General features: G+C 49.0%; 1 protein-coding gene across 1 annotated transcript in view; it reads left to right on the forward strand.

Annotated features, from left to right (window-relative positions):
- Window positions 1–10,584, forward strand: part of KIAA2012 (KIAA2012 ortholog) — a 102,268-nt gene that overhangs the window by 87,709 nt on the left and 3,975 nt on the right. Inside the window, exons 18-22 of the mRNA XM_059393219.1 lie at window positions 1,521–1,635; window positions 3,107–3,435; window positions 6,083–6,285; window positions 6,912–7,084; window positions 7,897–8,116. Of these exons, the coding sequence (XP_059249202.1) occupies window positions 1,521–1,635; window positions 3,107–3,435; window positions 6,083–6,285; window positions 6,912–7,084; window positions 7,897–8,116 (1,040 nt within the window). The remainder of the gene's footprint in view (window positions 1–1,520; window positions 1,636–3,106; window positions 3,436–6,082; window positions 6,286–6,911; window positions 7,085–7,896; window positions 8,117–10,584) is intronic.

Below are 10,584 nucleotides of genomic sequence, written 5' to 3' on the forward strand. Positions count from 1 at the left end.
TTGTCTTTTTTTAAGGTTTTATTTATTTGAAAGAGAGAGGAGGAATGAGTGATCCCAGGGAGGGGCAGAGGGAGAGGGAGAAGCAGGCTCCCCACTGAGCAGGGAGGCCAGCATGGGGCTCGATCCCAGGACCCTGAGACCATGACCTGAGCCAAAGGCAGATGCTTAACCAACTGAGCCACCTGGGTGCCCCAAACATTTTATTATTAAGTAATCCCTACACCCAACACGGGGCTCGAACTTACAACCCCAAGCTCAAGAGTTGCACACTCTACCAACTGAGCCAGCCAGGTGCCCTTACAGAGGATATGTTAAGGGATACGTCTGAACAGCCACAGGAAAGGGTACATAGGCCAAGGTCCAGAAGAGTCCCAAATGCGAGAGCTTCTGTCTCCATGGAGGTGAGGGTGTGTTCCCCACTCCCTGCACGTGGATGTGTTCATCAACCCTGCAGCAAGCCACACTCATTTGGTTCAGGTTTTACGGAGGCTTCATCAGTACAGGCCTTGATCAATAAAAGCATTGATTAAAGCAAGCTAGCCTGTTCATCCTCTGAGGTTGGCGGTATTGGGCTGAAAGTTCCAACCCTCTAATAACACAGTTGGTTCCCCTGGTAACCAGCACCCCCTCCTAAGGTGCTTTCTAAAATCAACTCATTAACACAATCTCAGGTGTGGTTGGAAAGAGTTGTGTTAATGAAAAGCAAAAGCCACTCTTTCCACATTTATGCTCTAGGAATTACAATGGCTTCAGGAGCTCCATGCCAAATACGTATTTTATGTCAAAATATTACCGGCACTGAGTGGGTAGCCGCGTCCCCACTCTGCCATCCTCTCTTAGGAGGACTCTCCATGGTTGTCCCAGCCCATGGGGAAAGGTGAAGACTGACATGGTTGTGGTCATCTGCTTGAGAAACTTCTGGAAAGTTAGCAAATGATGCAACAGTGACTAAAGCTGGCTTTGATTTAAACTAAACAGTATTTGTAGCAATAGCAATCTATCAAAGTTAAAAATTGCTTCCCTTTGATCCAACTCTGTAGGTCATGATTTAGCATCAAAAAAGGGGATGATCAGGGCGCCTGGGTGGCTCGGTGGGTTAAGCCGCTGCCTTCGGCTCAGGTCATGATCTCAGGCTCCTGGGATCGAGTCCTGCATCGGGCTCTCTGCTCGGCAGGGAGCCTGCTTCCCTCTCTCTCTCTCTCTCTGCCTGCCTCTCCATCTACTTGTGATTTCTCTCTGTCAAATAAATTAATAAAATCTTTAAAAAAAAAAAAAGGGGGGGGGGGTGATCAGAAAGTGTGTTCTGTTCCTCTTTCCTCCTCTGGCATTAGACCGAGCAGGATTAAAGGAAAGGCTGAAGCTGAGCATCTCGGCACCAGCTCCATTCTAAGACTCCTTCTTCTGCTCCATGTGGAACCCACACAAAGCCCATTCGAAGCCATGCTGTTTTGGTCAACATACTCTTCTTTTGATGGTTTTTTTCTTCCTTGGTCCTCTTCCTTAATTTTTTTCACCTTTAGGAGATGGAGTTGATTGGCAAAGCCAAGAGAAAGAAAAGAGCCAGGACAGACAGGTCCAAGGCGCCCAAGGGGAGGAGAGAAGGAAAGGCCCACAGGGAAGCAGAGGCTGCTGTCGGTAAGGGGGAGTGTGCCCTTGACAAGCGACCCAGGAAAAAAGACACCGAGTGGGGGCTGGGAGGTGTCACAGAGAATCAGCATGAATCCGGCAGGACGAACCACCTGCTTTGAGTCTTTTGGACTATGTCTGGTTAAGACGCTGTTGCAGCCTTACTTCATGTCAGTATCTTAGGAGAGAGGGAAGAGAGGAAACCAGGCTTGCCTTGAGACTTGCAACAAGAGAGGAAATAATAAAAACATCCCCTAGTTACTGAATACCCACTGTATTGAGAGCCCCGCACACGCGACATCATGAAATTCCCAGAACATTGCCCTTAAAGTAAGCATTATCATTATTATTTTTAAAGATTTTACTTATTTATTAGACAGAGATCACAAGTAGGCAGAGAGGCAGGCAGAGAGAGAGGAGGAAGCAGGCTTCCCACTGAGCAGAGAGCCCGATGTGGGGCTGGATCCCAGGACCCTGGGATCATGACCTGAGCCGAAGGCAGAGGCTTTAACCCACTGAGCCATCCAGGCGCCCCAGTAAGCATTATTATTATTATAAGGCGTAGTGGTTGAGGCTTGAGAGAGATAGGGTGGCTTGCATTAGATCAAACAGACTGGACAGGAATTGGTGGACCCAGACTCGGAGCCTGACGTTTGATTCCAAGTACATGGTCTTACCGTGTCTCTGTGAACGGATAACGATCATCATTTGAGAACGGGGCATGGGGGAAGGGGAAGGATGAAAGGGGCTCTGAATGAGCACCCCAGCTGCTGTTTTTCTTCTTAGCTCCCTGTGTTGCACCTTCCAAGGAGTGTAGAATCCCATGCTTCTGAAGACTTTAGCTTAAAACTTAACACCCGCTCTTTCCTGGCCACATGACTGAGAAGACCCTCCAGGCACATCAAAGGCTGTCAGAAAGGAAGGGATTGGACTGTCTCGTGGGCCCAATCTATTTTTGAGATTTGCTTTTTAAAGTCTTGCTGACCTTACGTTGTTGTAGCCCATGACTTGGGTTGCATTGGCAGGACTGGGGAAAGGAAATCCTTGTGGTCCCCAGAGGTGAACTGAGGAAGAGTTCTGAGAGGATGGAAGGCTTAAACTCTGCCAGGTTTCCAAAACCGCAACTTGAAGCCAGACTCTTGAGGCTTGACTTTCCGTGTGTGTCTGTAGTTTTCCCCCGTGGAGAGTCTTGCTTCTACCGTAGATCAGGGTGAAACAGACCTTCTTTAGTAGGAAGACTACTGAATGACAGTTGATCCAAACAGGATAAGGCAGTTTCTCAAAGGGTGGTCTGTGGACTGCCCTTCTCAAAACACTTGGCATGAACATTAATATGCAGTTTCCTGCAGAATCAGACTCTGGGAGTGGGGCCCAGGAATCTACACCCCAGGTGATTCCACCGAAGTTTAGAAGCTACTGGAAAACAGGCAGAGGTGACATTTACTGAGCTACAACTCTGTCCCCCGTTGTTCTTCTCCAGGAAAATCAAAGGAAGCAAAGGCTGAAAAGAAATCAGAATTAATTCCTAAAGAAAAAAAACCAAGAGCCAAAAGGAAAAGTACACAGAAGGAAAGGAATCTGGAAGTAGCAGAGCTGAGTGGGCCTGATGTCATTAACTCTAAGGAAACAGAAGACACTACTGAGAGAGGTTTCTCCCCTGCAGAGTCCGTCGTAGAGGACCCTTGGCTCTCCCACAAGTATGATGCTCAGGAGAGCCAAGTGTCCATAGACAGAAGATCATCACCTGCCCAGACCGCACCTGCCAACAGGGGATCTCCAGAAGAACAAAGTTACGAGGACCCTTCCAAAGTAAGGTCCAATACTCTCACCTGGGCCAGAGAGATTTCTGTTCTCACTGGTACCACGCCAGAGGTGGGGGAATCTGCCCTGAACCACGTTGCAGTTACTGAAACAGTGCTATTGCAGCTTGGTTTCAGTTGTTCTACTTTGATACCGTCTGACCCTTTAAGAAAAGGCACAGCGTGGCAAAGCCCCTCTGAAATGATGTGTTCTGTGAGGTTTCCAAGATGCCACAGCATATACGCAACCCGTAAGGAGCAAGAAGTTGGCACAGGCTTCACGGTTGCAGGGAAAGGTGGACTTTGACCATCAGAGCCAAGTACCTACCCTCTTTTTTTTTTTTTTTTTTTTTTTTTAAATTATTAGAGAGCATGAGCAGAGAGAGGGAGAAGCAGACTCCCTGCTGAGCAGAGAGCCCGACATGGGGCTCGATCCCAGGACCCTGAGATCATGACCTGAGCCAAAGGCAGCCTCTTAAGCAACTAAGCCACCCAGGTGCCCCCTGCCAACCCTCGGCCCTACCCCACCCCACCACCACCAAGCACATATCCTTGACTTGGCCTGGCTAGGAGCTCACGTTTTGTTTACCACCCAAAGGCTACAGAAATTCCTCCTTTCCTAAGCTGCTTTTCTGTGGCACATAGCTGTCAGACAGGTATCTGTCTGTCTTTACAAGGTGCTGCAGCATATAAAAGTTATTTTGTTTCAGGAGCCTTGATTCTAATGTTAAGTATTTAAGAGAAAAATTGAGTGAGTGTAAGAAAAATTACCCTTGAAAATCTCTGCAATTAATTTTTTTTAAAGATTTTATTGCAGAGGCAGAGGCAGAGGCAGGGGGAGAAGCAGGCTCCCTGCCAAGCAAGGAGCCTGATGTGGGACTTGATCCCAGGATGCTGGGATCATGACCCAAGCTGAAGGCAGCCACTTAATCGACTGAGCCACCCAGCCTTCCCTCTACAATGAATTTTTTTTAAAGATTTTATTTATTTGACAGACCAAGATCACAAGTAGGCAGAGAGGAAGGTGGGGGTGGGGGTGGGGAGGCTCCCTGCTAAGCAGAGAGCCCGATGTGGGGCTCGATCCCAGGACCCTGAGATCATGAGCTGAGCCAAGGACTGAGGCTTTAACCCACTGAGCCACTCAGGCGCCCCTACAATGAATTTTTAAAAATACCACACAGATATATCTCTCAGTAAGACCAACACAAGCAAACTTTCTTCTGCTGTTGGAATAAATCTTTTTTTTAAATATTTTGTTTATTTATTTGAGAGAGAGACAGAGAGAAAGCATAAGAGGGGAGAAGGTCAGAGGGTGAAGCAGACTCCCCGTGAAGCTGGAGCCTGATGTGGAACTCAATCCCGGGACTCTGGGATCATGACCTGAGCTGAAGGCAGTCGCTTAACCAACTGAGCCCCCCAGGTGCCCCTGGAATAAATCAATTTTTTCCACTGGCATGAAGGTGCTGAACTACATTTGTTGTAGGGGAGAAAAAAAGAGTATCTTTGAATGCCACAATTATACTCACAGCTAAACTGCTATGCTTAACCCCACATAAGTTACAGGTGCATATGGTGCAACTCTGCTGAATCTCATTTAATCTTTACGGCCACACTTGTGCGCCAGATGTGATTATCCCAATTTCTCAGACCTCGAAACTGAGGCTTAGAGATCAGCAGCCCAGTTGCCAGAAGTTACGTAACCATCATGCCGTAAAGCCGAGACTTAACATCCAGGTCCTTTGACTCTATAAGTAGGGCTCTTGTCAGTTTTAAATTACTATGGTTTTCTTTATTTTATTGCCCACGGTCAACTAAAAAGCGTTTCAGAGAGATTTTTCCTTTATCGTTCCCAATCCTCCTAGCTGCGCAGACTATGGACTTCTGCTCTACACCGCAGGTGAAAATTTTAAGCTGTGGGCAGAACTTTCCTGAATCTGTGAAAGAATCAGAATTTCTTAGATGTATTATCAGGCCAAAGTACTCTGCTGCTCTGCAAAGGCTAATAAGCCGCTTAGTTTCACCCCAAGCAGGATACGCAAAGCTCCCATGGAAGAGTTACAGTCAAAGTTTCCCTCCTGGGCTCATTTCTGAAAAGGAAAGTGAAGACATCCTTCATTTTAGCTGAGAAAACCTTCCGTTTAAAAAGTGGGTTTGCCTGGGACTCAATGTGAGTCTAATACATTGACATCTAAGACCACTTGTGGTAAGATAGGCTTTATCTAGAACCTGTGCTTCCCAGTCCTGGGTCACCAGAGAAGCTTCTAGAAACCACCGAGGCCCCCCCACCCACCCAGGTGTTCTCATTGAATTGGTCTGGGAGGGGCCTTGGCCTCAAGTCAGGTTTAAAAGCTCCTTACGTGATTGTAAAGTGCAGCGAGGATCGAAAACTCCAGACGACCATGTGCCAGACGTTATTTTGGCACTTGCCCTACTTCATTTAACCCCGGTAACAGCCCCAAGAGGAAGACAATATCAGGGAAATTAAGTTGAGACCTCGAAGCGAGTATGAAGCCTGGACCCAGGCCAGTCAGACCGCCCAGCCCCAAGCAGAGGCCACGGTCTGTGCGGAAACCACTGGGGACTCGTCTCGGAGCTGGGGAGGAGGGCGGGCCCCCGAGACAGGCTCTGCCTTTCACCAGAACATTCTGGTTCCTCAGGCCCTCGTCGCCAAGAGGGAGCGAGAGGGAGCTTCCCGGGACAGGCTGCGAGCGGAGAGGGCCGCGATGAGGCGCGCAGAGGTGGAGAGGAAGAGAAGGGAACAGGCGGAGCAGCAGCGGCTCCTGGAGGAGCAGCTGGAGAGAGCAGAGAAGATGCAGGAGGAGCTGGAGCTGGAGCAGCGCGCCCGCGCGGAGGAGAAGCGGTGGGTCCCGCAGGCCTCGGCAGCCGGCAGGTTGGGGACAGCGGGAAAAGGCCAGGTCGACCTCCACTAGCGCCAGCGTTGGTTCTGAGGCTCGTGCCCAGTAGGCAGACAGCACGGCCCGTTCTCTGTTCCCTGTTGGAAGGTACCGGGTTGTTGACCCTGACGGAGCCTCCAGGTTCATGTTCATGGGGTGTTCTTGGAAGGGCTTTGCTTCCCAGCCCAGCAGGCCTTTGCTGAGTCCCTGCATCTGTCTGCATTGTTCTAGATTCTTTTCATAGGCCTTGACTCATTTCATTTACTCTTTCCAACAATCCTGGGAGGCCTCCAGAGTTCTACGGTTCATCTCCTAACAGTGGAAAATGAAGCTTGGGGAACGGAGTGCCCCTGCCCCAGAGCACAGAGCTGTGCGAGGAAACCTGCAGCTTCTAGCTCCAGGCCAGCTGCCTTCTTGCTTCTGCTCTTTGCTCGGCTTCCCTTGGACACCCAGTGTCCTCTGAGTGGCATGTCCCCATGGCCCGTAGCCCCGTGGCCTGGAGGGGTGGGGGGTACTGCCCATGGGTTCGTCTCACGAGGATGTCCCAGTTTGGGCGGCCATTTCCCTGACCATCCCGTGGCTGTTTCCTCAGCCTGAGGAAACAGAGACTCGAAGAAGAACAGCAGCGGCGGGAAGAAGAGGAGAGGAAGCAACAACTCCAGTTGCAGGTGGCCCGGGAGAGGGCCCGGCGGCAGCAGGAGGAGTTCCGGAGGAAACTTCGAGAACTGCAGAGAAGAAAGCAGCAGGAGGAAGCCGAGCGGGCGGGTGAGGAAGGGCTCCTGGAGCCGCCTGCACCTCCTATCTGGGGCAGATGTATTTTTATCCCACTGTGGGTGTGCATTTGACTCTCCCCGGAGTTATTCCTACCCTAAGCCTTGGTGCGTGAAGCAGTCTAAATGCATAAGCTCTTCTTTCTAGAAGGGATGAGTCTGTGTGACCGCAGTGAGCCAAGACACATGATCAAAATAAACACAGACTCACTTGTGGAAAGGACTCTTGGCCGCACTCCCAATTCAGTCACCTCCTGAACTGGGATCCTGCCCCTCCCATGGCCCTTCCAGCATTGCCCAGGGGCTGCCTACATGGGGGCTGGAGCCCTGCTCGCCCAAGGAAGCAAACATCTGGGTGGCTTCAGGGCAGCTTTTCACCTGTGGACCTGCACGATCTCTGTGGCCTCACTTGTGAGGCTCAGCATGTGTCAGCAGGTGACCCGCTTCCAGCCGGTCAGCTCAGCCGAGCAAGCACAAAATTTCTCCAGACCCCGACCTGACGCCTCTCCCCAGCTCCCTGCATATTTCCCACGAGTACTTCAGGCTCTGGAAAATTCTCTGCCAAGGTTTTGTACTCATTTTGTACTCATATGTGCACTGCACATAGTACGTGCTTGATAAAGGACTCTTAAATTTGTACATGGACCCCAACTTGATCCCCACAGAGGAGCTGGCAGCTGGCAGGGAAGCCGGCATAGTATCTCCTGGCGAGTCCTTGGGAATCAGACTTGGGAGTTAGGTCCGAGAACTTTCTCCAGGAACAGGACCCCCGTGGAACCTACCCCTCTCCCACTTTCTATTCTGCAGAGGCTGAGAAGCAGAGGCAGAAGGAACTGGAAATGCAGTTAGCAGAGGAAGAAAAACGCCTGCTGGAAATGGCTGAAGAAGAACGGCTGGAGCACCTGCGGAGGAAACAGGAGGCCGAGGAGAAGGCTCGGCTGGAAGCGGAGGAGAGAAGGCAGCGGGAAGAGGAGGCAGCACGGCTGGCCCTGGAGGCAGCCATGACGCGAGCACAGGAGGAAGCCAGGTAGGGGATAGTCGGGCAACAGTTGCCACAGGGAGATGGTTTCAAGGGCTTGATTCCCCATTTGCACGGCCTCCGGACAAGGGAAGTTCTCCCGCTTTCCGTACGCGTGGTTTGGAAGAACTAAAATCCTGAGATTGTTTTGCTGTTGGTATCACAGAATGTCTTCATGGCTTGTAGACTTTGTAGTGGAAGGGAGTTTAGATTTCGTCACTCCCAGCCTTCTGGTTTACAGATTAGAAAATTGAGTCCTTAGGAGGCAGGGAGGGATCTTGATCAAGTCGAAGAGTGAGTCAGCAGCCGTGCCAGGACCACATCTGAGACCCCCTGATTCTGAACCACTGCCCTTCTCAGTATTTTCTGGTTACATTCAATGTGCCAAACACTCTTCTGGACACTGAGAATTCAGAAGTAAGCAAAACAGATGTCTCTTCTCCCTTGGCATTTACATTCTGGGGCTGGGGGTAGAAAGACAATTTTTTGTTTAGCTGGCAATAGATCCTAGACAGAAAAAGTTTTAAACGTGTGACAGGATTGCAGGACCCTTCCTTCAGATTGGTTGCCAAGGGCAAAGCTTCTCATAGTTCTATAAGGTGAAACCTGAATGACAGAGAGCCACATAAACATCTGGGAGGAGACTATCCCAGCAGGTAAACAGTGAGGGCAACGGTTCACAGGAAGGAATGCAACCAGCATGTTGGAAGAATAAAGGGAAGTCATATGGGGGGAACTAAGGGAACAAGGCACAGCCACTTCCAGATGAGATCAGAGAAGCAAGCTAAGACCGGATCTCATGAGAAACTTGTTTGGTGAATTAGTACAGCACTAATTATCAGGGGCCAATGGCATCCCCCCCCCCATTCTTTTACAATAGTAACGATCATTTCATCTTTCTGATAATACAATTTCTTGAACAATGTGGTTTCAAGGGACTCTAAAAGCTAGGTGCTCTATCATTGCTTTCTTACGAATTTCCACTCCTTAGAGAAAGCAACAAATAGATATCATTCTTTAGAATCGTCAAAATTGAAGGGTACAGGGACCCAACACAGAAAAGTGTGTGAGTCCAGTCTTGACTGTAACAGTCTACCCACCTCAGATGTGTTTTTCTACAACTTAAGCTGAACCGAAGCGAAAAAGTACTCTTCAGGGGACCAGAAAGCCAAGACAGCCAGAACCATTCTATTTCAAGGGTTTCCACCTCACCTTGAGTTGCTCACCTCCTGGGCTTTTCTCAACTGTTGCCCACCCCCCACCCCAGCTGTGAAGTGAATTCAAAGACAGATTAGGAAAGTCTGGATTCAAAATCAAAATTATGTATTCCATGTGTCCGAGCAGCAGGACTGGGTTCGTAAGTATTGAGACCAAAAGCAAGCTGAATGGTTTTGTAAAGCTAGTCCAAGTAGCTGAAGGCAGAAAACCAAGTAATTAAAGCAGTGAGAGATATAGCCTCAGTGCACCCAGAGGTAGAACTTAATGCCAGCTGGCTTTATCTCATCTTCACTTGGGTGACATCGGCCCAGGTACTTTAACTTCTTTCTCTGGCCTGTTTCCTCATCTCTAAAACAAGGGAGTCCCTTCCAGCAATACGAGTTTAAGAACTGCTAGCTTTGCCTTTCCTTTCACTTTTGTAGTAGTAAAAGTAAATATGATCTTCCACTAAAATGCGAGATCAGCTGCCCCAAGTCTGATGATTGCTCAAAACCAAAGTTCGTCTACTAGCTTATAAGAGCAATTTTTAAAAATTTATTTTTTAAAATTAACATATATGTATTATTCGCCTCAGGGTACAGGTCTGTGAATCCTCAGACTTACAAAATTCACAGCACTCACCATAGCACATACCCTCCCCAGTGACCATAACGCGGCCACCCTATCCCTCCTCCCCAACCCCCAGCAACCCCCAGTTTGTTTCGGGAGATTTAGAGTCTCTTATGGTTTGTCTCCCTCCTGATCCCATCTTGTTTCATTTTTTTCCCTCCCTACCCCCGACCCCCCCGGTCCTGCCTCTCAAATTCCTCACATCAGAGAGATCATGTAACTGTGATTGATTTATTTCACTCAGCATAATACCCTCTAGTTCCATCCATGTCTTTGCAAATGGCAAAATTTTTTTCTTTTGATGGCTGCACAGTGTTCCATTGTACATATATAACACATCTTCTTTATCCATTCATCTGTTGATGAACAGCTAGGTTCTTCCCATAGTTTGGCTATTGTGGACTTGCTGCTATAAACACTGGGGTGCACGTGCCCCTTCAGATCACTACACTTGTATCTTTGAAGTAAATACCAGTAGTGCGATTGCTGGGTCGTAGGGTAGCTGTTTTCAACTTTTTGAGGAACCTCCATGCTGTTTTCCAGAGTGGCTGCACCAGCTTGCGTTCCCACCAACAGTGTAGGAGGGGTCTATAAGGGCAATTTCTAAGATGCTTAATCATATCTGGATTGTGGTTGGCTTGTCTCCTTAG

This window comes from Mustela nigripes, chromosome 3 (genome assembly GCF_022355385.1).
Source record: "Mustela nigripes isolate SB6536 chromosome 3, MUSNIG.SB6536, whole genome shotgun sequence".
Classification (NCBI taxonomy): domain Eukaryota; kingdom Metazoa; phylum Chordata; class Mammalia; order Carnivora; family Mustelidae; genus Mustela; species Mustela nigripes.